Source organism: Lissotriton vulgaris, chromosome 1_1, assembly GCF_964263255.1.
Source record: "Lissotriton vulgaris chromosome 1_1, aLisVul1.2, whole genome shotgun sequence".
Classification (NCBI taxonomy): domain Eukaryota; kingdom Metazoa; phylum Chordata; class Amphibia; order Caudata; family Salamandridae; genus Lissotriton; species Lissotriton vulgaris.
The window spans coordinates 2,102,016,002-2,102,043,671 of record NC_141685.1 but is presented as its reverse complement, the minus strand read 5'-3'; the positions used below and the strand labels follow the sequence as shown (position 1 = coordinate 2,102,043,671).

Genomic DNA, 27,670 nt, shown 5'->3' with positions numbered 1-27,670 from the left:
GTTGAGGATCAAGTTTCACAGGAAACTGATTCTGCAGTCCAAGAGGAGACTGTCTCAGAGGAGCTTGAACCTGATCAGGTTGAGTTTCTGGGGACAGGGGGACCCTCAAGGGCAGACCTGGGGCAGGCCCAATTAGATTGCCCTTCACTTGAACCCCTCAGACAGCAAGCTGCTGCTGAGGCTGCAGGGAATGCTCAAGGTACCCATAAAGTGTATTGGGATGAAGGACTCCTTTATTCAGAGGCTAGAGACCCCAAGCCTGGCACAACCAGGAGGTTGGTTATACCTTTGAAGTTTAGGGGCTTCCTTCTTACCTTGGCCCATGATATTCCCCTTGCAGGACACTTAGGCCAGAATAAGACTTGGGACAGGCTTGTTCCACACTTTCACTGGCCTCACATGTCAGAAAATGTCAAGGAGTTTTGTCGCTCCTGTGTCACTTGCCAAGCCAGTGGTAAGTCAGGTGGCACAACAAAGGCCCCCCTGATACCACTACCTGTGGTGGGGGTACCCTTTGAAAGAGTTGGAATAGACATTGTGGGTCCCATGGATCCTCCAACAGCATCTGGGCACAGATTTATACTGGTGGTAGTGGATCATGCCACCAGGTATCCAGAGGCAATTCCCCTGAGGACCACCACAGCTCCTGTGGTGGCAAAAGCCCTCATTGCAGTTTTCTCAAGAGTGGGCTTTCCAAAGGAGGTTCTTTCAGACAGAGGTACTAACTTTATGTCTGGATACTTAAAAGCAATGTGGAAAGAGTGTGGAGTAAACTATAAGTTTACCACACCCTACCATCCACAGTGCAATGGGCTTGTGGAAAGGTTCAACAAGACCCTAAAGGGAATGATAAAAGGTTTACCAGAGAAGCTTAGGCGGAAATGGGACATCCTTTTACCCTGCTTGCTCTTTGCTTACAGAGAGGTCCCACAGAAGGGGGTTGGCTACAGCCCTTTTGAACTTTTGTTTGGCCACCCTGTAAGAGGTCCATTGAGTTTGGTGAAGGAAGGATGGGAGTTACCTCTCAAAAAGCCTAAACTAGACATTGTGGACTATGTACTTGGTCTCCGCTCCAGGATGGCTGAGTACATGGAGAGAGCATCCAAAAACCTTGAGGCAAGTCAGGAATTACAGAAAGCCTGGCATGACCAAAAGGCTGTTCTGGTTGAGTACCAGCCAGGGCAGAAGGTGTGGGTGTTGGACCCAGTGAGGCCAGCAGCTCTCCAGGACCAATGGACTGGACCCTACCCTATCATTGAAAAGAAGGGAGAAGTCACCTACTTGGTTGACTTTGGTACCCCTAGGAGCCCCCACAGGGTGCTCCATGTAAATCGTTTGAAAGCATTTGTTGACAGGGAGGACATGAGTCTCCTCATGGCCACAGATGGGGAACAGGAGGAAGAGAGTGACCCTCTCCCAGACCTGCTTTCCCAGAACCCTGATGATGGTTCAGTTGATGGAGTAGCCTTGGCAGGCAGCCTCACTGAGCAGCAACAGGTGGACTGCAGACAGGTGTTGCAGGCCCACAGACATTTGTTTTCACTCACACCCAGTCAGACTAACTGGTGCACCCATGAGGTGGACACTGGTGACAATCTGCCTGTGAAGAATAAGATCTACAGGCAACCTGACCATGTCAGGGATTGTATAAAGGCTGAGGTGCAAAAGATGTTGGAGCTTGGAGTGATTGAGCCATCAGAGAGCCCATGGGCTAGCCCAGTGGTCCTTGTGCCAAAACCTCATACCAAAGATGGGAAGAGAGAAATGAGGTTTTGTGTGGACTACAGAGGTCTCAATGCTGTCACTAGGACAGATGCTCATCCCATTCCAAGAGCAGATGAGCTCATTGATAAATTGGCTTCTGCCAAGTTTCTGAGCACATTTGATTTGACAGCTGGCTACTGGCAAATCAGACTAGCTGAAGAGTCAAAAGCCAAAACAGCATTCTCTACCCCTAGTGGACATTATCAGTTTGTGGTAATGCCCTTTGGTTTGAAGAATGCACCTGCCACCTTCCAAAGGTTGGTGAATCAAGTCCTTGCTGGGCTGGATGACTTTTGTGCAGCATATCTAGATGATATTGCTGTCTTTAGCTCCACCTGGGAGGATCACCTGATCCACCTGAAGAAGGTTCTGGAGGCCCTGCAAAAGGCAGGCCTGACTATCAAGGCTACTAAGGGCCAGATAGGGCAGAGCAAGGTTGTGTACTTGGGCCACCTAGTAGGTGGGGGTCAAGTTCAACCACTGGAGAGCAAGATCCAGACCATACAGGACTGGGCTCCTCCAACTACCCAGACACAAGTCAGAGCCTTCTTGGGCCTGACTGGGTATTACAGAAAATTTGTAAAGAACTATGGGTCCATTGTGACACCATTGAATGACTTGACATCCAAGAAGATGCCCAAAAAGGTTCAGTGGACAGTTAGCTGTCAAAAGGCATTTGATGACCTGAAGAAGGCCATGTGCTCTGCACCTATCCTGAAGAGTCCTGACTACTCCAAACAGTTCATTGTACAGACAGATGCTTCTGAGTTGGGGGTGGGAGCTGTGCTTTCACAACTTAATCAAGATGGTCAAGACCAGCCCATTGCTTTTATTAGCAGAAGGCTGACCCCCAGGGAGAAACGTTGGTCAGCTATTGAGAGGGAGGCCTTTGCTGTGGTTTGGGCCCTGAAGAAGTTGAGGCCATACTTGTTTGGTACTCACTTCCTAATTCAGACAGACCATAAGCCCCTCTTGTGGCTAAATCAGATGAAGGGTGAAAATCCCAAACTGCTCAGGTGGTCCATTTCCCTACAGGGGATGGACTTTACAGTGGAGCACCGCCCAGGGACTGACCATGGTAATGCAGATGGTCTCTCCAGGTACTTCCACTTAGAACATGAAGACTTATCTGGTCAAGGTTAAGTTTAATGTCCCTGCGTTTGGGGGGGGGGGTTATGTAGGAGAGTAGGGTCTGCTATCCTATGGTCACCCCAATTTTTGCTTTTTGCTTCACTGGTTTTCGACTTACTGAGGCTGTGGGCCTGCTAATCAGACCCCCAGCCTGCTGTTCTCTCTCTAAATTTATAATACATGTGCTATAGGTACATACCACAATGGGAAATGGACTCCTTGTCAGCCCCTGTACCATGCACTATAGGTGCTCAGGGCATAGGTGCCACCAAGGCCTACCAGGGGCTGAAGCATAGCTTTTGCCACCCCTGGCTGGTTCTTAAATTGACACAACTGGCTGATCACTCAGCTGGGGCAAGTGGGTGTAATCACCCCTTGCTTAGATATAGTATACCTATATCTAAACCTATATCTGGACACATATATAGCCTGTAAGCCACTCCTATGGAAGGCCTCATCAATCCTGGAGGCAGAGTGCGTGGTTTTATGTGAGATGGTGCTCTGGCATGAGCTGAGCCTGTCTGCAGCTGTCGGGAACAACTCCCTAAGCTGATCCGGGATAATGCCATACCATATACTCTTAAGCGCCTTATAATCCTCGCGGTTATATAGCAACTTTGGTTTGGCTTTATCGAAACATGTCGTGTAAGGTGTCATACGAATTGGAATACTACCCCCTCGCCAGTTCTGGCGACGGGGGTAGCATTCCACCCTTCTAGAGGGAGAAGACATGTTACTTTACTGAAACGCGGTTGATTTAAAATGAGCCTCAGATCCACAAAATGGATGCCCCTGCCACAGACACGGGTCTGGCCTCCTGCTGCTGACCGAAACCCGGCAGAGGAGGCCTGGACAAAGAGTTTCCTGTCACAGGGCGGTGTCAAACCACCCCAGACAGGAGATAGTGGATTGGAGTAGGGAGGTTTCAAAGAAACCAGACACTGCATGGGGAGCACAAGGCTGCCCCTTGCATAATCCGGCCAAACCGGTTCTGGGGCCTCCCAGCCCCTGTCCCAGCGCGGCCAGGATCAAAGGAGAGGGGTGTAACCACCCCCTTCCTGGGTCCCACCCATAGGAGGGGACCTAGCAGGATGTCCAACCCCCGAGATTCGAATAAGAGGGGGAGCAGTCCCAATGGAACTCAGATCATCCTGAAGAAACATAAGAAACGAATTCTGGACCCTTCGACTTTCTACACGACGTGAGAAGACTGAAGAATCTCCCTTGTGGTCAAGGAGTGACCACCCTGTGCAAACAGGCACCATCCAGCCCTCGACCCTTGCTTTGTTGCAGTTCCCGCCGGAACTCGAGCGACAGAGATCGACGAGATCAAGCTTGCCTGCCTTCTACCTGCCCGATCCACAGTCCCTGCAGAGCTGAGACCCGTGGAGGCGACCGGAAGCGTGGGGCACGCCATCTTGAAAAGGCCACGAGACGCTGACCGTGCAGCCCACGAGTGATCCTCGAAGCTGTGCACCGGGGTTTGAGAAGCCCCAGCCCCGAGCTCCACTTGCACCAAAGCTCACCCCTCCACACTCAACGAGTGCTGCGTGGGACCCTTCTGCTTGTGTGCGCTCGACGCGTTGGCCCGGTCACTTGCCAGCTGGCTTGTGGCCCCTGTGCCGACGAAACTTGAAATACGACTTGCTTTTCTGGTTGCTCCAGATCTGCACCAGCTCCTGTGAAAAGGAGCACCCACTCTGACCCTCCTGGTTCGAGTGATAAGCAATCTCCCGGTTCCGCGTGGATTGCTTTTGCCAAGTGCTGTTTGCTGCAATCTTGAAGCCGACGGTGCTGACGGCGAGAGCCTACGTGGGACAGATCGTGACCTGCTCCTGGACGTCGCAGATGCCCCAGAGCCCACGTGACAGCGGAGAGAAGCCTATCGACAACCGCCTGATTGCGCCCGACATTGCCTGGTTCCGTCCTGGTTCCACCCTGGTCACTGCTGAGTGACCCAGACTCTGTCCCCTCTGCTTTCAGGTACTTTTCTACTTCGATCCACCCTTGGATCGCACCGGACACTTCTGCTTCACAGCGCCTGCAGCTGCAACAGCTTCAAGCACCAAGAACCTGCGTGTCAGAACCCGACGCCACTTCGACCCTGTGCACCCACGGCCTGTGGGTGAGGTAACATTGCAACGCCGGTGTCTATACACTGGTACACACCTCTAGGGTCTGTGTCTAAAGTTTTGTGTTCCTAGGTTCAGCGGAAGTATCTTTTAATTCACTTTAACTAACTTTTACGCACCATTGACAGTGCATTGGTGCGCGCCGCACTTTCCGTGCTGCACCCGTCTCCTGTGGGCTACTCCCGACTTCATCATTGCTAGTCCTGACTGCTCCCAGCGAATCTCTAGGCCCTAGGCCTAACCATTGTTCGATAAGTGTTACTTATACCACTTTTTTAATATATGGTCTGAGTGGCCACCCGCCCTCATCCATAATTGTGCAACTTTATATGTGTAACAGTGCTTTTGATTTAACGCTTGTGCCCCTTTTCTCATAAAGAGTACTGGGGAGTAATTTAGAAATAATATATACTTGTGTGGTGTCCTTTCATTTGATTACAGGATTGTATGTGGTAAAACAGCTCGCTTAACACGACCTCTTAAGTTAAGCCTTTAAGGCTGCTTAGTCCATGCTACCACTAGGATAGCTTGTCTAACAAGGTTGACTTACAACCTGACATCTTTGGGGTTTGTTTGGACTGATACCCAGTGGTTCCAGAATTGGAAACACTACATATCAGGCCAACTTCTCACACAAGGCATTGAAGCACTGTTTAGAACCTGCATGATACCTGAACAAATGTTATTTTTAAATGACACAATACACCAAACATCTTGTCTTGGCCTAGCTAAGATCAAAGACCTTAAAACACTGTCTATACCAAAGCCAATACCTGAGAATACAACCACAGATATTGAGTTAGACGTGTCACACATTTTACATTTCAACAGAACACATCCTGATTGGAAAAAGTGGTTAATCTGGCCTACAGACACAAATAGCTGTCAAGATAGGTTCCTGAATAAAACACAGGGGTTAAAAATGACCAGATTAGACCCTAGATACTCCCAGAGACAACATCCAGGGATTATAACAACATACAGTGTAGGGAAACTCTGCCTAGAATGGCTAACTACATCCACACTGGCTGAAATTAAGCGACACTTGTCTTTATTAAAAGATGGTGCTGATTTGCGCGATTTCATTCTTGGACCACGCAAACAGCGTTTCATAGCGACCAGTATCTATGCTGCTTACAACGAGGCTTGGAAAGTAAAGCAAATTGAAACTGCTGAAAAAATACGAGAAATTGATCGTATTAATTTGGAGAAATCACTTTCTGTGGTAGACAATGGGTTAACGACTCTGTCTTCCAGAATATATTCGTTGGACAATATTGTATCTTCTGCCTTTGATGTGATAGACAGAGATTTGCTTATGTTACAACATGGCCAATCTCAATTACGCTCTATTATAGAATTAGGCTGGACGCTGCAAAATCTTCGTTCAGGCTATGCGCCTTGGCGTTTAATCAACACAACGTCATTATTTTCCAGTTTTAACCTTACTGATAAACAGATCAGTTTGGCACAGAAAGGAGCAGACTATACAATCCTGAGCATCGAAAAACTCGAGAAATTACCATTGACAATGTCAGAGAGTCCTGTCATTGAATGGATAATACACGGGATTATCACAATTCCGATTACAACTTTCCGATTTAAAAAGTGCCTTGAGTACATACCTGCTGGCCAATATGAACAATTGGGTAAAGGATATGTAAAATCCGAATGGAAATTACCATACACTCATTCTTGCTATAGTGACAGTGACAAAAATGTATTTCTTAGTGGTGACAACTGTAAACACTCACTAAGCGGTATACTTTTGTGTCAGGGTATTAATTTACACGGAGCATGTGATGGAAATTCAAACAACCTTTCATGCCACCAGCTAGTCACACCTGCAACTCAGATAGAGCCCTTCTTTATGCAACTCAAGAACGGGAGTTACATTCTTAGAACGGATCACAGATGTTGTGGCCTGACGCCAGGGAAAAGTTATCTAGTACAAGTTACGTCCATGGTCAAATGTTGTATGCAAGCATTGTTCCCGAGCGGGCCTCCAGACATAGTGACTCCCATCTGGCCTCGTCTGAATCTCTATTCTATACGAATTGATACATTAAGCAAAATGAAATCTGTACTTTTACAGACAACAGTGCCTATAACGTCATCTAAAGAGACGTATGATCTTCTAGTCGCAAGGACGGCTACTGAGGTTCATGACCTTTTATCAACAAATTGCCCCGTGCATTTCGTAGAAATGTTCAGCCAACTCCTTAACATGTCTAGTGCAACAAGCATCCCAGGCATATTTAAGACAGTCTTTACGGGACTGCTAACACCCTTCCAGGCAATTTTGGGAATCTTTCCTAATTTTGTGCACTCCATTTTTGGCGGCATACCACTATTTTTGGGACTCATTGCAGGGATTCTATTTTTGACCCTCCTGCTACGTTATGGCAAGCCTCGGCTCAGACATAGCTCCCATGGGAATGGAAGAGACAATCCTAGCAATGCGCTACAGGGACAGGATAACTAACGTCCTCGGATTGGCCAGGCTGAGAGATCTAAACATGACCTGGTTCCTTTCATTCAGACCGATATGGCAAAATTGCAATTTACCTGTGCTACGGTGTATGCTTTGCGGCGATGAATGCGTGTTGGACCTCTGTCTTTCACTTCCATCAGCAGTACCAATGGACGTCGATACTTTGCTCAGTCCAATAACGGCTCACGCATTGTGTTGTCCCCAGCGGCTACCAATCCTGATGACGGCATTTGTGGAGACTCCTGTACTACAGCCAAGTGGTAACAGTGGAGCGAGTGACAAAAGCAACATCATCCAGGTACAACGTTCTGTGAGCATTGCTGGTCCTGCCTTCGATGACAGCAATCATTCTCACACCTGCCAAGTTACAGCGCTATCTAATTTGGTTGAACTATCACCTGATTTTGTAGACCAATTCTTTGAGAGCCTGTCTGATACGATGTTCTCACCCACAGAGAAACAATAACTTTTGAGAAGCTTTCCGACACACAGCGTTCCCATGAACTCTGAATTCGGCCTTCAGTTTTGATCAACAAAAACTGCCAAGAGCTTTGGAAATCTATTTTCTTTGAATTGGACAATTTTTCTAATATTGACCTTTTTGGCACGAACAAATTCTTTGCTTAACGTAAAAAATATTCTTAGAGAACAGAAGCTTCACACTTCTATTTCTAAAAAATCACATCTAGAGACATAAACAACATTACACCAGCCTCTAGCACACATGTTATTACAATGCATTTTTATGTGATGATTTATCTCGCATTTCTTCTGTCAGAGATACTTCATGTGTAATTCCTTTTGCATAATCGTTCATTGATTTCATATGCAATACTTTTTTGAATGATTACTATGCTTTAAAAAACGTACAGTACCTAAATTCCATGTATTACAAGTACGCCTATTTCGAATGCATTTATGTATTTTGGGGTGGGCAATGTTACACATGCATCTAATTGCTTAGTTTTAGTAATTTTGATGGACATGAAAACGTGGAGTGGGTGTTGCGTGTTTATCTAGGTTCCTGATCGATACTGTGACCTTATGCCCCTATTCGGCTATAAATCCATTTATTCCCTATATTGGCATAACCGTTCAAGTGCGATTTTCTGAAAAGTCATCTCTGGCCTCACACGAACAGAGCCACATTCCAGCATGACTCTCTGCTACTTCCTTTGCGACCAATTAGTGCAATGACAGAGCAGCAGTCCCTATCTGATATTCCTAGATAACACTCCGAGTTCTTCAACAAGATAAAAACTTAGCAAACCTGGAAATCCCCGCTTGCTATGTTTTGATTAGTAATGGAACTCTAATGAGCAACTGATAACTATCACTTCCTAGTGACATCTTTAATTGACGTCTTATGTCCAGCAAACTTGCGTCAAACCCGGCACCTGTTAGGTATAAATATTACCAACGTTGCCTTAAGCAATGTTTGTTGCCTGTTGCTGATGCCAGCTGCCTGCATGACCCTGTGTTGGTAAATCTAGCACTCTGTCGCTGCAGCCTGCTATCCTGTGGTGGTGAAGCTGCTGATTACCATTATCGCCGCTACAGCGCGAACTATGGTGCAGTACGCTTAAGGAGCTGAACAGCCGTCCCTCTGCGAAGACATCCAGCAGATTCCAGCTGCCCGCGGATGCTGTCCCCCCTCCTTCCTCGACGCGCTGAAGAGAAGCCGCTGCCTTTCTCGTGCAGAGAAATCCAGTCCCGGCGCTTCCGGTTTACCCTCGCGGGTGACTGGGATATCGAGAGAGACCCCTGAAGGAGATACCAATCCTCCATCATTCTATTCAGAGGTATGGTGTTGACTAAACCCTTAGACGAGAATTCTTGAAACAAACCTTGGCAAAACCAACTTAACTTAAAGCTACTTACTTACTCCCCTTCCACGTGTTAGGCTTAGGTCAGGCACACTGGGGTAGGCTTAGTTAGAAGCACCAGTTGAGTATGTTAGCCTAATGTATATATGACTGTATATATGTTTTATTACTTTTAAACCATTGTATGGCTAAGAAACCATATCAATGCTTTTACAGTTCTATTTCGCAATACTTATCTTACTGTACGTACTTTTTATAATAACAATTATTGCAATTGTGGCAATACATTTCTCTTGTACGAGAAGAAAGACTGTTCAATAAATGTTAACCTTTATTGATACACGCCCGTCTCTCTATTCTCTACATCTCGTGAAAGTAAACTGCACTAGACTGACTGAGTGAAATCTATGTCTATTGTTTCACACGACCCTAGAGATTGACTCTTGATCTGAGGAGCAAAGTTGTCATGTTGCACGGTTGTTGGAAAACTGAATCCCTTCTTGTCTGTGCCAAGGAAGCTGATCACTTCCTATGCAGAGAAGAAAGTTTCCAGTGACCTCTGAGCTAGTTGGTAACACAACCCAATTAAGTTTAGCATAGTCAGTGGAGGCCTGGAATATAAGCAGTTCCACGTCGATACTACTGTTTGTTATTCCAATGCGCAGGGCCTAGTGGGAAACTAGGAACTACACTACACTAGGAACGCTGGGGGAGGGAAACACAGGATAGCAAAATACCAAATCTCCAGTTGGAATCATAGGCTATGGGGACAAGTGTTCTTCCTGTGGAGCGGATTCTGGAGGTACGCAAATGTCACCCCTATACTCGTTCCAAGCCCCCCATATTTTCTGCCATTTTTTAGGCTTACCCCTGGCAACATACACCAATCCATGTTGGCCTTCCACTGTACCACCTTCGGGGCCGTTGTAGCTCCCCACATCTGTGCGATGTCCCGTTTCGCAACCATATTACCAAGGGTCACCCATTGGGTCTGGGCCACATTATGATCTGTCGGGCCCCATATATTCAAGAGGCATCTTCTGGCCTCCGCATGTACTTCCACCCCGGTCACCTCGCTCATGATCGAGTGCACGCGTCTCCAATAGGAAGCTATTGCATCACATTCCCAAATAATGTGCATGAATGTGGCGAGAGCACCACAACCACGCCTACAGAGGCCATCAACAGAGTGTCCCATATGTATAAGCCTGGGGCCAGTGACGTAAACTCTGTGCAAGATCTTTAGCTGCACCAGCCGAAGACGGGAAGAAATAGCGACCTCCTTGGGGGATGATACTGCACACTGCCAATCTTCATCGTCAATCTCTATCCCGTCCCGCACCCACTGATCCCTCATCCCCAGGAGGAGGTCTGTACGAGCATTGATAAGCTTCTTATACGTCAAGGAGATGGCACTGTCCGGCATGTGACTAGGCAAACATGGCGCCCGTTGTCAGTTCCAATAGTCCGTTTTTAGTGTCAACCCGGAAATGGCAGTCTGTACATTAGGATGGGTCAGAGTCGGTGTTTCTGAGCGCAAGACGACGAGACAAGCAACTAGTTCCCGGTAGCGAGGTAATGAGTAGCACGGTATGCGGGTTAAGGGTTGGGAGATCAGCAGACCCGTTAGCGGGACATTAATGGCATCGTGCATTTTTTTGCAGTTGCAGGATACGAAAGGCAAGACTTTGACGTTTAACTTCGGGGGAGAATAGTCACCGATATAGGTAGGCGGCTGTTGGTTTCTGTTTTTGGCGACTTTTTGATTTAAGTTATGGTCAGCACAGTTAGTTACCATCTTGTTTCATTACTCAGGAACAACACACGTGGCACAGTACAGTCGTTTACTGCATCGAGTCAGGTACACTTTCATACATATATTCTCTGGACTCGAGTACAGCGTGACACGTGGTGGCTTTCACTTCTTGCTTTCAGACACACTGGTGGAGGTAGAGCTAAGCTGGTACTCGTTTTGACAAACTTGCATTAGAGGTGACATACACTTGAGGTGGAGCGTGGGGCTCCCGTATTTCCAATCCTGATTATTGTTATTGTATTGATTTTGTTTATAGTATTCCCCTGATGAAGGTATTGATATACCGAAATGCATTGGGATTTACTGAAAAAGATGAATGGATGTATATGAAGTAATGTACCAAGACTGAAGAACAAATCACAAGACGAGAAAACTTCAAATAAAAAAGATGTTCTTCATTTGAATGATCTTCATTGTTTTTTTAATGCAAAAAAACACATTGACTATAATTTGGTTGAATGTACTTTTATAACAGTTGATACTATAGATTATTGTGGTTTATAGAGCACCCCGCGGGGGCTTGTGAAAAGTGCGTCGTTTTCAGACAGTTTTCTGTTTGTGTTACATGTTATGTTACTGACTTGAGCCGGTCAGATTAAGCGACAGCACCTAGAAAGAAGGAGTACTAGATTCGTATTTTCAAAAAAAGGAGTGCAGAGTGTCAATCGCAAGACATATACTGTCCGGCATGTGGCCATCCAGTACCCTATCCTCCAAGGGAGAACTGTCGAGAATCGCCTCACCCTCTGGCATGGCGGACAATAGTGCATGTCTCAGCTGAGCGTACCGGAAATATTCCGTTCCACCCAGCTGAAACTCTGTCTGTAATTGGGCAAAAGATTTTACCTCGCCACGCAGCAACATGTCCTCCACCCTGGAGATGCCAATCAAGTCCCACTTATCAAAGCCTTTAGTGTGCCACAGTCTACCCAGTATGTCCGAGTCATAGAGTTGGGTCACCTTTGTTAGCCTGCCTTTCCACCCCTGTGCCTTTGTAATTGCTCTCCAAATGTGTAGAGCGGTTTTCGTTGGTCCGGACATCCGCCTGTCAAGAGACCTCGTGTAGAGTGCCCTATGATATTTCCCGCCACCCAGAAGCTACCGATCCATGGCGTACCCCGGATTGTCCACCGGACCATATAGGCCACGATTAATGGCTGCTAACTGGGAGGCCCAGTAATATCTCCGCACATCAGGCAGCGATATCCCCCCATCATACCACGGGAGCGTAAGCTTCGTGATAGCGATGCGAGGCCGACCATCCCAAAGTAGGGCGCGTTGCAGGCTCTCAATCTCACCAAAATATCGGGCTGGGACCGGGTCTTGAGTGTTTTGCAGAGCGTAGAGGAATCTGGGCAAGGAGATAATCATTTTGAACAGCGCCGCGCGCCCAAGCAGAGAAAGCGGGAGTTTACGCCATCCCTCCACGTCTCGCCGGAGGCGGAGAAGAGGGGGAAGCAAATTGTTCTCATATCGCGCTTTGGAGTCAGTGGAGATGTAAATCCCCAAGTATTTGAAGCCTTGTCTCGCCACCTGTATGCCGCAGCCTCTCGGGAGGCGAGGCGTCCCCCCCTTTCAGAACGTACAAATGCGACTTGGACCAGTTAATAACTAAGCCGGAGTACTGACCAAAAAGTCGTAACACGTCGCAGGCCACAATGAGGGACTTGCAGGGGGAAGTGAGGTACAGAAGAATGTCATCTGCATACAGCGACACTCGGTCCTCGAAGTCAGGGGACCACCGGATGCCATGTAAGTCAGGGTGGTTGCGTAGCCAGGCCGCCAATGGTTCGAGTACGAACAGGAGGGGCGACAGAGGACAGCCCTGCCTGGTGCCCCTCTGAAGAACAAAGGGTGCTGAAACTCGACCATTGACCGCTACATTAGCCAGCGGACCGGCGTATAAAAGTTTGACCCACCCTACAAATTCCGGGCCAAAACCGAGCTTCGCCAACAAGAAAATACACATTTACATGAAAATCTTTTTTTTTTTATTGTTACCTCACATTAAACTTGCACTGGTTATAGAAATATCTGCATTTTAACTGGCATTACATCGGTGCTGTTATCACAGCCAATCGAAGGGTGAAGCGATTGATTAAAGGATTTTATATAATTGACACAAAAAAACTTATTTTGTGCTCACTCATACGTGGTGCATTGTAAAAAAAAAAAGCATAGGGAATAATTTCTTCTGAGTGCGTCTGCCACGTGCAGAGCTTTAACTCCATCTGTTTACCAAATCAACTATTAATTAAGCATTGCACATCATTTTATTAAATCTAGAATAGTAAGGAAATATGTACGTCACCAGGCGAGCAAGCAACCTTTAAAAAAGCACATTTCTATGCCTGTTTTTTGCACTTTGACTATAAAGATTGTACGATTTCAGAATGTGTTCAACCTGTATGTAAACATTGCACCCTTCTACCCACTCTTAAACCTTTCTTTAACTACATCTTTCAGGATTTTAACCACGTCCACCACCACCATGTCTACCACTATGTCCACCACCACATCCACCACCTCTACCACCACGTCCACCACCTCTACCACATCCACCACCACGACCACCATCCCGTCCACAACAATCACGTCCATCATCCCCACCACGTCCACCACCACCACCACGTCCACCACACGTCCTCCACCACCATGTCCATTACCACCACCATGTCCACCACGTTGTCCACCACCAGGTCCTCCACCACCACCACCACCACCACGTCCACCACCATCACCACCACGTCCACCACCACTACCACGTCCACCACCACCACCACGTCCACCACCACCACCACGTCCACCACCACCATGTCCACCACCACCACATACATGTCCACTACCACCATGTCCACCACCACGACCACTACCACATCCACCACCACGACCACTACCACATCCACCACCACATCCATCACCACATCCACCACCTCCACGTCTACCACCACCAGCACATCCCCCACCACCACGTCCACCACCATGTCCACCACCACCATCACATCCACCACCACCATCACATCCACCACAACCAAGTCCTCCACCACCACGTCCACCACCACCACGTCCACCACCATTATGTCCATCACCACAACGACGTTCACCATGTCCACCACCACGTCCAACACCACGTCCACCACCAACACCACGTCCACCACCACCACCACGTCCACCAACACCACCACATCCACCACCTCCACCACCATGTCCACCACCAATACTGTCATGTATGCTCCACAGGATCGGGATGTTGATCATAAAGCCCACCTCCAAACGTCACAAACACTCCGATATATATCAACAGTGTTTGAGCCATTAGGCGAGGGGTAAATACAAAATAATAAACAGGGAAGGAAAGGAAGGGGTCTGCTGGGAAAGGGAGATGCCTGAAACGACAAAACATACAGAGATAAGGACACCGTTCATCCAGCACTGCCAACACCTATGTACTTTCCTGACAAACTAAATACCTGTGGATATAAGCAGGAATACGGTAATAGGTTTTCTCTGATTCCCCTCTTGGCAGTGATGCTTGTGTCCTATATGAAACATGAATATGGTGAGACCAATATATAACCACAACTGAAGAATTCGGACCTGGTAATATACCGCCTATCCTACCTTCTATAAGAAGTTGCCTTTTTGTATATGGGGTTCCTGAGGTAAGATTCCTCCTGTGACACAAGAGAAAGGAGGGGAGCAAGAGTAGAAGCCTTGAAGAAGAAATGCAGAACACGGTAATGCGTGGGAAGCAAGAACCACAGCACTCCGCTCTGTTGAATCCACTAGACACTACCAAGACAGTTAATAATCCACAGTTATCAAAATGAAGATGTCCCAAAAGAAAAGAACTGAATATTGTTGAATAGTATTATACCAGACTAATACTATTATTGCACAACATCCTATGAATCCATATATGGCTTACACAGCAACGCGTAGCTGCGACCGCCACTGCGCTCCGCAAGCAAGTGAAATAAGTACACACTCTTTAACAAGACTCTTGTTCTGGTGTCACGTAGCTGCGACCGCCCCCGTGCACCACCTACTCACAGTAGTCAGGAATAAGAGAAAGTCGAATGTTGTACACCAGATACATGAAGACACAGCGGCGTGTGGTGCTTTCAACCACTTCGCTCCGCTCTTCTAAGATAACACAATGCCAGGAAGTAATCTCCGGAATACCACCACGCTCCGCTCCTTCAATATACAATCCAAGAATAAAGCGCTGCAGTTTCTTCACTACGCGCAAAGAGAAAAACGGCAACGCGTGGCAGCCGCCACCACGCTCCGCTCAATGACGGTTACAGAAGGGCGGAATACCGCTCCTACCTTCTGCCGCTGGTCCCAACGACAGTGCCCCAGAACGTTTCCTTGGAACAGCGAGAAGCGACCTTCTTCTCCACTCGAACTCAAACACTGGAATAACACGCAACAGGAAGCGTGTCATCCAGACTAAAGTAGCCTCAGCCGAGGCTTCTGGGAAATGTAGTTTTTCCTGCCATATTCGGAATTGACATAATACAGTTCTCCCAGCACAGTCATGCAGGCGCTTAGTCAGACCCTGACAAATACCATGTCCACCACCACATTCACCACCACCATGTCCACCACCACATCCACTACCACCACGTCCACCACCTGTGACGGTTAAAGTGTCCACCACCTTGTCCACCACCAGGTCCACCACCACCACCACGTCCACCACCATGTCCACCACCATGTAAAAGGAGTGTCAACCACCACGTACACCACCACGTCCACCACCACCACCACGTCCACCACCACGTCCACCACCACGTCCACCACCACGTCCACCACCATGTCCACCACTACCATGTCCACCACTACCATGTCCACCGCTACCACGTCTACCACTACCACCTCGTTCACCAATACCATGTCCACCACCAATACCATGTCCACCACCACCAAATCCCCCATCACGTCCCCCACCACCATGTCCACAACCAAATCCACCACCACCACCATGTCCACCACCCCCACGTCCACCACCACCACCACCTGTGACGGTTAAAGTGTCACTGGAAGGCAGGGGTAATAGGGACTAGAAGTATTACACCAGACCCAAGATAAATTTTGAAGAGGCACAATGTCACGAGCTCGTGTAAAAGCACTTGCAGCTTCTCTACTGCACAGTGGCATACCTGCACGTGCCACTCACTCAAAGCAAGCATTGGCATAGGTCTCGCCTTTGTGACCTTATAAGTATTTAGCCATGCAACACTTGATGTTGTTGCACCAAGGATATTGTGCGGGATAACTAAACACTTATAAGGTCCCAAAGGCGAGACTTATTGGCTATGCCGATGCTTGTTTTTATATTTGTATTGCAGTTAGAACTGAGGTGACAAAAAAAGATAATTTGTGTACATAGCTTCATTTGTAGAATTGTTTGTTGGGAATTTTGTTTAACTTACCCACTTTGTTTTTTGTAACCAAATGTATTGAGTTTTCTGCTTTACAATATAGAGAAGAACATCAAGTGATAATTAGTATATTTGCGAGCGCATTGGTAGTATAACCATAAGATATCATTATAACATCCTAACCACGGTCTAATCCTTTCCTCTACAGAGTTGGATACAATCACAGATTTTAAAGACCATGACCTTGGCACTCGCTGCCGGAGACGAGCTGCATCCAAAGCTTTATCTGATAAAAAGAAGATACCAAAAGATGGCAGTGACGATGAAGATAAGGTTGATGACTGTATGCCAGACTTGACCTCCGGTAACTGATGTATTCATTGGTTGCGCTGCGCTTTGCTATAAGTTAATAGGCTTTACTGGAAAAGCGTTAAACTGTAGAAAAAGTAATGCCACTACCCTGAAACAAGTAGGCCGTTCAATACAATCATAAAAGTTATTTTAAAATGTCACTATTTAGAGGATGGGGACTAATATTTATTTAACTTTTAGCGCAATAAGCGATGTTTGGTGAATTAAATCAATTTTGTCTTGTACAGTAATAGTTTATTCTCCATCAATATTTTTTTCTCTTGCTTAAGGTTTATTGTTTTTTTCATTATAAACCTCCTTTTCTGTCTTTAAGAGCAATAACAGTCTGCCTTCCTTCGTTAAGTTAAGTATATATTGTTAATTGTTGGAAGCTGGCTCTCTATATAGTTTAATAAAAAGAACACTGTGCAGAGAGTCCAGTTGGTCCCCAGGCGGTTTACAGAGGTAAAAGTAGATCATACTAACGCTCTCTTTTGTGGTAGTGTAGGCGAGCAATCAGTCTTATCAGAGGGTAGTGCTAAGTATTTGTTGTACTCACAGAGGCAATCAATGAGACACAAACTCCAAGATTAAATCTGAGACCAATTTAGAAAAATAACACTTCTTTTTTTGGTTGCATGATAGTAACATATCAAGTAATTCTCTGACCTCCAGAGACAATCACTAGAACAAATAATCATTGACTGTGACATGCAAGCATTTTCTTAGGCGATTATGCAGTTGAATTAACAAACAAAGAAAGGCCTTGTTGTACAAACCCCCCCGCCCTCCCCCACCCACCCTCAACTACCCCCTCCCGCGCGTTCCGCTGCCTACTCCGTCCGTGTCGTGCTATGCGTGTTGCAATGTTCGCCATAGCATAGGTTATCTGACTGTCAGATTAGCTGTACGACCTCGTCCTCTGGGGGTGGGTCCAGGTCCAGGCCCCGATAGTCTGCCCACCGCTTCCAAATTCTATAATGCTTGAGAGGGCACCCCCGTACGACATATACAGAACACTTCTTTTTATATATATTTTGAAACAAAGAGTTTCGTTCAAAGGTAAATACAGTCTTCAATAGCAATCTTCACAGGTAAGTAAATGTTCACACCGGTGCGCTTTTATGCACAATGAAATCCTATGGGAGGAAAAGACAAAGATGCATTAAGATAGGACAAATCAGTTTCAGGGGTTCACCTTCAGGGTACGGAGTTGTAGTGTGCCAAGGCCCAAAGTACTACCAGTGGTTCTTTGGTAACCTCACAGCTTCTACTTGAAGCAGGGTGCTGGTGAGGCTGGTAGCTGGCATGCTACGGTGAATGGGGGCCACCCAAAAGCAGGCTGCACGTGGGGGACTTGTGGGCAACACTTGAATAGTCTGAAGCACACCTATATTATTTCTCACTTGTTCTTTTCTGAATTCATCAAGTTCGGCGTGCATGCACCCTTATAATGCTCCGTTCCAGTAAGCACTTGTAATGATACTTCCAAAAATATGGACCCGCCTTTTGTAGATCTTTACACCCAATGCATTTTGGTTTATTTTAAACCTTCTTCAGGGGCATCTGTAGTATGTAACAAATATATATGTCTCTGTCAGCCACAAGATCATGGATTACTGTGGTTTAAGTGGATGAAATTCAAGCACTAGTGCATAAGGCTGTGCAACTCTTTCGGATCTACAAAAGGCAGGTCCATATTTTTGGACTTGTGGACAAGTCAGAGAGCTCCCAAACGGGGGCTTAGGTCACAGGGGGTCTTGGAGTAAGGGGGCACAGTCAGCTGGTCTGTACCCCGACTGGGCGGCCTGGTAGCATAGTGGTTAGGTCGCCTGGGCCAGGTGCACAAAGATGTACCTCGCGGTCAGGGGAAAACAGCTAGCAGGGCAAATTCAAAGGCAGCTGGGACACTCTTGAAGTGGGTCACAGTGATGCCTATGTCCCTCGTCCTGGTGCACTGAGAATCCAGACTGGACTCTCAATGTTGTTGTTCGGTGCAGGGAGTCCTGGACTCTGGGGTCGATGCTGTATGGCTCCAGTTGGTCCTGATGTCTTCACAATCGGCGGGGAGACAGATCTGACCTTCCAGAGCACGAGTACCTTCTCCTGGTCATCTGCAGCATCAGTCTGGCCTGGGAGCAGCAAGGCAGTGGACCAGATTCTGCTTGTCAGTGCATGCGGACTGCAGGGGAGTATCTTCTCTACTCCAAGCAAGACTGTTGGTTTTTAAAGTTCCGGCAGGCTACCCAAGACTTTGGTAGTTCTTTAGCTCGCAGGACAAGTCACTGTGTCGCAACTGTCGAGAGAGGGCTGAGGCTGGCATGGTTTTGTGCCAAATTTCTGATGCAGTTCTCTCCAGGCAGTGACTCTTCTTCGTCCTTCAGTTGATCTGTCTAATCTAAGTTCTGGGGTTCCGAGGTGCCACCTAAAAACTAAATTTAGTGGCGTTTCCAGGGAGTGATGGGTAGTAGCCAATGTGCTAACTACCTTCAAGGTGTCCACACTCTCTATATGGCCATTCCCAGTGGAAATGAGCGTAACCCTGACCCTAGAAGGCTGATTCTGTCTAAACCAACATGGAGGAATCGGAAAAAGGGGGTACACATCAGCTGGCCTGCCCTTAGGGGTGGTACTGGCAGAATGGCTTGGTAGTTTGGTCTGCCCTGTTCCCATGATGCACTGGGGCAGGGTCAGACTAATTTGCATATAGCCAAGTTCTGAGCTGGGATGGTGCAGTGAGCTAAAAAACGGTGATGGATCAAGCCCTGATCTTTGGACTGGGTAAGAGTGGTCTGCTTAATTCAGACACTCTGGTCATCACCACCCCCTTTTCTGAATCATTTTTGTCCACCATAAGCGTGGAAGGGTATACTCAGATGTGAGTCCCTTGCTCATTGCACCATCAGGATTCAAGCAAGCCGGGCCGAAGACGGCTGAAATGCCAGAAACCGGTCCCCGGTAGCTTGTTTCCTTCCCAGTATAAGAATTGGCTTGGTAGTTTGGTCTGCCCTGTTCCCATGATGCACTGGGCCAGGGTCAGACTAATTTGCATATAGCCAAGTTCTGAGCTGGGATGGTGCAGTGAGCTAAAAAACGGTGATGGATCAAGCCCTGATCTTTGGACTGGGTAAGAGTGGTCTGCTTAATTCAGACACTCTGTTCATCACCACCCCCTTTTCTGAATCACTGGCAGAATGATGGCACACCTCCTAATCTTACTAATTTTCCCACCTCTCTTGCTGCCAAAAAGTGGGCTCAGGACAGCGGGGTGGGAAACGACACTATCTGGAGAGACCTCGGTCACACAACAAAGGCGGCAGGGCCTTTGAACCTTCCCGCCCTTGAATGCCCATCCTGCTTGGAGGAGATGTGAACACCTCCGCACAGAGCCAGCTTTGTTCCTGGCCTCCGAGAGTGAAAGTTCTCACCTCAGGAGGGCAGAAACTGGTCTATGATGGCTGGCTGGTCAAGAACAGTCAGGCAACACACTAGCATCAGTGTTGGTTTATTAAGACGAGGTGTTTGATAACAAAACTTTGGGGTACAGTGAAGCCATCATGGATCGGGTGACTTTCACTGGGACACATCCACTCAGGCAGATATGCCCATACATGGGTACAGTCGAGAAGCGCGAGTTCCATGCTACTGGAACCGGATACAGAGCTTTCCCAGGTGTTGCACCTAAGATATGAAACTTTGTGCCACCAGATGTTCGTCTAATCTGGTTAGGCACTGGAGAGGGCACTGGGCCAGGAAAGTCATAATTAAAAGAAGCCAAAAATTAAATACAATTAAAATAAATACAGCTACAATCTGATAGAGACTACTAGCCGCAGATTCCTTCACGTAGAATTATCCCCAGGCATGAGACTGGATCCGGAAAACTTTTGCCACAGCATTACTGCGCGCCGGGGGTGGGGTGACACTACGCGACTCCGCCCAGGTGTCGTCTGCGTATGTGACGTCAGCGAGGTCCCATAAGACCCACCCCGGCGCTCCTACGTCCGTTCTTTCCTTTTCCGTGTGCAACTCGGATCCGGTCCTTGCTACAGGCCTGTTTGGGCCCTCTTTTTTTTCATTCATTTTCTCTTCTTTGTGGAACAGTGTGCGAATGCCTTCGGGCTTCAAGACTTGCAAGTTGTGTGGGCGTCTTATGTCGTCGACGGATCCTCACTTCATTTGTATGTGGTGTTTGGGGAGGATCATGGCACCACTGATTGTGCCGCGTGACAACAGTTGAAGGCTAAGTCGAGGCAGGAGCGCCGGATAAAACGTCTCTCGACGCGGCTCTCCAGGTCTATGTCCTCCCCTCGGTCTGCTTTGGCAGAGGGCTTCAGATTACGGCCGTGGCCGTCGTCCTCGCCCTTTTCCGATGTCACTTGAGTGTCGCTCCCCGGTGGGTAAGTGTTGCAGTTTGTCCCCGGGGGCAGGTTTCCGGCCTGCCGTGGCCGAGGGCTCTCCGTGATGCGGCCTCGCTTGTCATCCTATCCACTGTTTCCCGGTTTTGAGGCATCGAGAGTCCAGATGGAGACATACGTGGCGGCTTTGCAGGCCTCGCTGGCCTCTCCTCCTCCTTCCCTTCCGGAGGCGTCTGCGGATACCTTGCATTGTGCGGGGTCCTCCGCGGTGCCGCCGGTGGCTCCGGCGCCGACCTGGTTCGGATCGGTGGTTGGAGGATGTGGTGCTGTTGGGGTGCGGCTCCTCTGGGGCACCTCCTACAGACCACGGCATCTCTGCCTCGCTGCAAACTTCCGCGGGAGTCCCTGTGGTGTTGCGGGAGGTCGTTGGGGCTTGGATCGCATCCACGAGCCCCTCTCGGTCCTTTGACAAGGTGGTCCTGTCTAAGGCCGAGGTGACGCTGCTACGGGGCCGTCAACGGCTGTACCGTGTGGAGCCACAGGGGTCCGTGGACCCTCCTTGTCCTGCTCCAGGTTGTGGCTGGGTGGCGTCCCTTCCCATGGGTGGCTGCCTCGTCGGTGGGGGGAGTGCGGGGGGAGTCAGATGTTGATTCGTCCCTGGCGCCATCACACGGGTTTACGGACGATCCCTGCCGCATTCTGGGCCACGCTGGCGGAAAGCTTTGTGTCACTCCTCAGGCCCTTCTCGTTCCTCCGCACAGGTGGCTGCCTGGGCGGGGGTCGAGTTGAAGTCACTCCGGCACCGCCCAGAGGCCAGTTCGGCTCCAGCTCCACTCTGGTCCCCGATCCGGTGTGACTGAGAGGAACCCTGTCTGGTGACGCTATGTGGTGCCGACATTTTGCATCAGGCGGCTGACTCTACGACTCCACGCAGAAGTCGTGCTGCAGATTTGTCTTCGGATGCTCCGTCTTCTCCGGAGGCAGGCTGTAAATTGGTGTCGTCCTCCACGGAGACTGGTCGCCGCCTGGTATATTTTTCACCGGCGTCGCTAGCGGGGCTCCGTTCTCCTTCTCCTCCACCTTCTCCTCCTCCTCCTCCTCCTTATCCTCCTCCTCAGTGACTGCTGAGTTGGGCTGGTTTTGGGCCTTCTTAGGCCGCTTGTTCTGACTGTGGAGTGTGCTTTCTGGCCATTGAGTCCTCCTTGGGATTTTGGCATTGTTGGCTGCTGGATGGCCCTTTGTTGCCTTTGTGTGTGTATTTGCTGGAGTTGTTGAGCAGACTCTGCCCTGAGATTAGGCCTTCTGCTTTGCTTGGGCTGCTTGTCAAGTCTTCTGCGGGGTGTTTTTCCCCGTGGTCTTTTTACTTTTTCCTCTTCTGCGGAAGTTCTTCCGAAGAGGTTTCCCATATCTTGGGACTTAACGTACCCTATGTGGGTAGCGCTCTGTTAGGGAGTTCTGGTCGCCTTCGGGTGCCGGTTCTCCGTGGTGTTTCTGTATGTTGCTTTTGCTTCTGGAGGTTGTGTGCGCGGCCCCTCGTAGTGTTGGGTCCAAGCATTTTCTCACCTTCCTGCCCCTGTCCTGAGGGCTGGGGTGATTCTGAGTGCTCCCTTGTCGGGCGTAGACTGCCCGGACTTTCTGGGGCCCATGGCTGTTCTTCTTGCTTTTGGCAGCTTATGACTGTTGGCGCTGTTATGTCTGGCTGGCCTGTTGCCTTCCATCTAGAGGGGACTTGCCTTCCTTCCCTCTTTACCTTGGGCTTTCTGGGCGTCTTCTTCTGCTTCTTCCTCCTCTTCCTGTCTTGGCATTGGATGGAAGCTCTGTCGACTTGAGAGGGAGTGGAGTACTTCGGCCCCTCTAGCCTTGCCCTTAGTTCTTCTGCTGTGAGGGTACTGGCCTCTTCAGTCTCTTTTCCCACATACACCCTCTGGGGTCGGTGGTGTTCTCCTTGTGAGGATTCATCTTGCCTGGCGGGGATGAAGTTTCTCTTCTAGCCCTCAGATCTGGTCCCCTATGTGACCTTCTGTTTCGTCCAGGCTGCTTAGGTCCTTTCGCAGACCCTCCTTCCCTGTGGGTATTGCTAGGGTATCTATTCTACGTGAAGGAATCTGCCGCTAGTAGTCTCTATCAGATGTATGAGTTACTTACCTTTGGTAACGATGTATCTGGTAGAGACGATTCTAGCCGCAAATTCCTTCACTGCCCGCCCTTCCTCCCCGTTCTGCGAGGACCCTTGTGTTGGTCTTCGGTACTCGTCTCATGGTGGGGGGCTGTGTCTCCTTTGAGTCCCTTCTTTGTTCATGACGCGTGGCTCTGTCTGGTTGCGGTTCATGCCCCTCTTAGTTGCTTGGAGGATGAGGTTACGGTGCTTCTGTGCCCCTTTCCTCCCCTCCTCTCCCTTCCCTTCCTGTTGCTGTTGAGGGTCCTGGCCCCTCTGCTTACCTCAGAATAGGGGTCATCTGACTAGGCCTTGCCCTTATTCCTTGTGGGGTAGTTGCCCTCTAAGCTAGGGTGGCTTGGAGGTTTGTGTTCCTGTCTGTCTTGGGACTGTCTCCCCTTCCTGATTTTGGATGGGGGTGGTCGGTCTGTTACGTGTATCATGGCTTTTTACGCATGTTCCTTGTTTCAGGGGGAAGGCTGTCTATGTACTGGCAGGGTGGCTGCTCAGAGCTCTGCTCTGTTCTTTCTTCTGCCCCTGCCTTTGGAAACTGCAGTGTTGCACTGTGCACTTTAAGGTGTCGTTTGTCTCCTTTTTTTTACTCTTTCGCACACTGTTCCCATGCTCCTACAGTTTTTTGTCTGGTGGCTCCGCGTTGTGGTGCGGAAAAGTTCTCCGAAGACAACTGACGTAGGCGCGCCGGGGTGGGTCTTATGTGACCTTGCAAACGTCACGTACGCGGACGACGCCTGGGCGGTATCGCCCTGCCCCCGGCGCGCAGGGTTGCTGTGGCAAAAGTTTTCCAGATCCAGTCTCACGCCTGGGGATAATTCTACGTGACGGAATCTGCGGCTAGAATCGTCTCTACCAATACATCGTTACCGAAGGTAAGTAACTTGTACATTACCAAATACAACTATAGATGCCAAAAGTGAAACCGGCTTCAGGAACAAATTATTGAGCCTGAGCAAAAGGACAAATTAACAATCAGATTCAATCATATCAAGTAGTTAGTCCAATTAAACATCTAATTTTGAAGGTTCAAAATGATATCTCCTTTATTTTCTTATTTCCTTTTGTTCTTATCACAGATGCAGAATTTTGAAACAATGATTCTTGATGATGAGTTGGTATAGTTGACATCACCAAATGTAGCAAACCGCCGACACGTGTTTTGTCTCGGGGAAGAATCACCCGACTACTTAATCAGGGCTACAGCAACAAAAAAGATACATAATTGCACTCAATAGCAATATCCAAACCAATGAATATATCAAAGAATGTTCATCACTAAAATATGTGTGAACTAAGAAGTGAAAAAGAACCAAAAACCAATAGTGACCAGAGATTCACCCAGTGAAGAGAACACACCAAATCCGTAATGCGAAAGAAGAAAGAAAAGAAAGAAAGTAGGTCTCAAAATCAGAACCAAAGATGTCGCAGAGAATGATGTAAAACATCTATTCTGCAATATTATTGCCTATGTTTCTGGCTTCTAAAAGAATAAGACACCGTGTGGTCCACATAGATGATTCATTTAGCCCAATGAAGAGATAAAGATTGTCAGACTCAAGCAAGTGATTCTTATATCGAGTGATAAGTATCCCACTCCCAGCATAGTCCAAGAGGTAGCGGATCATACACAAAAAGATATATATCACTCACCAAGAACAAATCTTTGTTGATATAATCACCACATTCCAGGTATGGCCAGGTATGTGGTCCCATACAGCATGGGTCTAAATAGAAGGATAGGAGAAAGTGAAATATTTAGATTAAGAAAAACCACAACGTATATTTCAATCAGTGGTTCAATTCCAACATTAGTCTCGAAACTGTTTCATATCAGTGTCACAACTGACTGAAACCATGAAAAAGAATTAATAATGACTGCTCTTATAAGAGACCATAAAAAATAATCATTAGGGTATGTAGACAAGTTTACCTAAAATATAAAAAGTTTTCCTCCCATATACAGCATGTATCGTTCAGCGTTTTGGCATAATATATGGCCAATTATTTAAAATGAGAAAGAAGAGAAAATGCCAATACGGATTTCTCAATCGGCAAAAACAATACCATATATCAGGAGCCCACAATCTGCAGCATAGCACAAAGAAATGTGTGCTGTTGTATATAGTCCCAATATCCTGTTCCTAATGGTAGATGTAACCTAAAGTCTAAATTTAAAACCTAGTCACTATTAGACAGGAAATGAAAACCAGAAATTAGGGTTACCTCAGAGAGGACAAATAATCTGGTCCAGCAATAAGCAGTATAATCAATTCTGAAATCAAAGTCAAAATGGCACGAATTAGTCAGGCATAATAAATCGAACCTCTATTCCCAAGGTCCTAATAGAAATGTTCCCAATCCAACACGCACCAAAATTCTGAATTAAAAACGAGTAAAGGGAAGGGAAGAGACATTAGTCAAGTATCCGAGCGTGAAGCACGATAACTACACCTAATCCAAAATACAGTTCAAGTTTAAAAAACAACGCTTAATAGGCAGAATGCATCTAAAAATATTTAAAAATATAGATTGAAGAAATATACATAAAGAATATATCACCAAATACCCGTAAGTCAAGGCCCAACCGAATATGTAGGGCAAAACATTTAAAATACCGAGCAGTTACAGGTCGCGCCTCCTAGTTTACAGACTTCAGGAACAGTAATCCAGTGTGACTGGCCTGGCAGATAGTGTTTGAACTGGAGGCTTCGAGGTCTGTGAACGAGGCAGCAGACACGAGGAGCTAGGACGCGGCAGCGGGGAAGGGGCGCAGAGACCGGGGTCTGAGGCCACTCTCCACAGAGGTGTGTGCCATCTCTACTCTTCAGTTTTCTCTGCACCAAGACACGCAAGCTCCAATGGCAGTTTGCTTGAGGTTGGTGAGGAGTCCCTTAGGGTGCACAATTGGTGCTGCATCCCTTAGGGACCCTCTTTAGTTCCAAGGCCCTAGTTACCATGGGATGCCACTTACTAGGGACTTACAAAAATCCTAAAGGGATGCCAATTGTGGAACAATTGGACAGTTTAGGGAAATAACACTAGTGTTGGGAGCCTGGTTAGCAGGAACCCAGCACACTCTTGGTTAAATTAGCACCAGATACCAGGCAAAAAGTGTTGGGGGGTGCACTGCAACAAAACCCCTCTTTACTACATTGATACATACCACAAGATATTCAAGAAAGACCATATCTCAAGATGATGATATACCCAAAGCTTAATCCTTTTTCCAGATACAAGCCAAAGATGAGTGCCCTATTTAGGCAGTGTGGTACTAGACGCGTACTTAAATGGATGTATGTGTGTAGGAAAGTAGGATCTGCTTTCATGGTTACCCTCACTTTTTGCTTGATATCAGTCTGTTTGGGATCCTGCTAATCAGGACCCCAGTCACTTTGCTTCCTCTATAAATTGACCGAAGTGATTACTTGTGTACATCCACAATTGGCTACTGGTGTACCCTTGTAAGTCCCTAGAATATGGTACTAAGGTACCCAGGGCATAGGTACACCAGAGCTCTCCAATGGGCTGCATCATGTATTGTGCCAACCATGGGAGTCCACTCAAACTATGACTGCAGGCCTGCCATTGCAGCCTGTGTGAGTTGGTGCTTGAACCTCTCACGACCGATATAAGTTTCCTTATATCTGAGGCACTGCACTTAAAACCTATAAGTCACCCATAAGGCAGTCCTGAGTGTAGAGTACTTGGTTATAAGTGTGAGGGTGCCCTGCATGAGCAAGACACCCCTCCAAACCCTGTGGTCAATTATCTAGGCTTTGCAAGTGCGGCCAGCCATTTTAATACAGATCGTGGACATTAGTCATCACAAGATGTCTAACTATATAGTGGCTACACTGAATCTGGTCATGCTTGGTATCAAACATGTTAGTATCAACACCGATTTCAGTGTTGGAAGTATGATTCCATGTACTGGAGGGCTCCCATGGGGTACCTCCCTGTACTCCCTGTTACAGCCTTTCTGGGTCTGACAGCAAGCTAGTGCTGCTGCTTACAACAGACACGATTCTGCCATCCTGCTGCTGAGCCAAGCTTGAGCAGGAGAACGTAGGACAATAGGTATCCGGTCGCAGGGTGGTGTGACCACCTTCCAGACAGGGTTTAGAGTATTGGACTGGGGGCACTTGCCAGCTCCACAAGACTGCTTTGAAGGGCATTGGGGGTGCCTTATTTGCGTACTACAATTTGAGACAGTTCAGGGAGCCCTTGGCTCCCACTCT

General features: G+C 47.8%; 1 protein-coding gene across 1 annotated transcript in view; it reads left to right on the top strand.

The window, feature by feature from the left end:
- RAD51AP1 (RAD51 associated protein 1) overlaps positions 1-27,670 on the top strand; it is a 260,233-nt gene that overhangs the window by 47,430 nt on the left and 185,133 nt on the right. Inside the window, exon 6 of the mRNA XM_086921308.1 lies at positions 16,762-16,917. Coding sequence (XP_086777434.1) covers positions 16,762-16,917 — 156 coding nt within the window. The remainder of the gene's footprint in view (positions 1-16,761; positions 16,918-27,670) is intronic.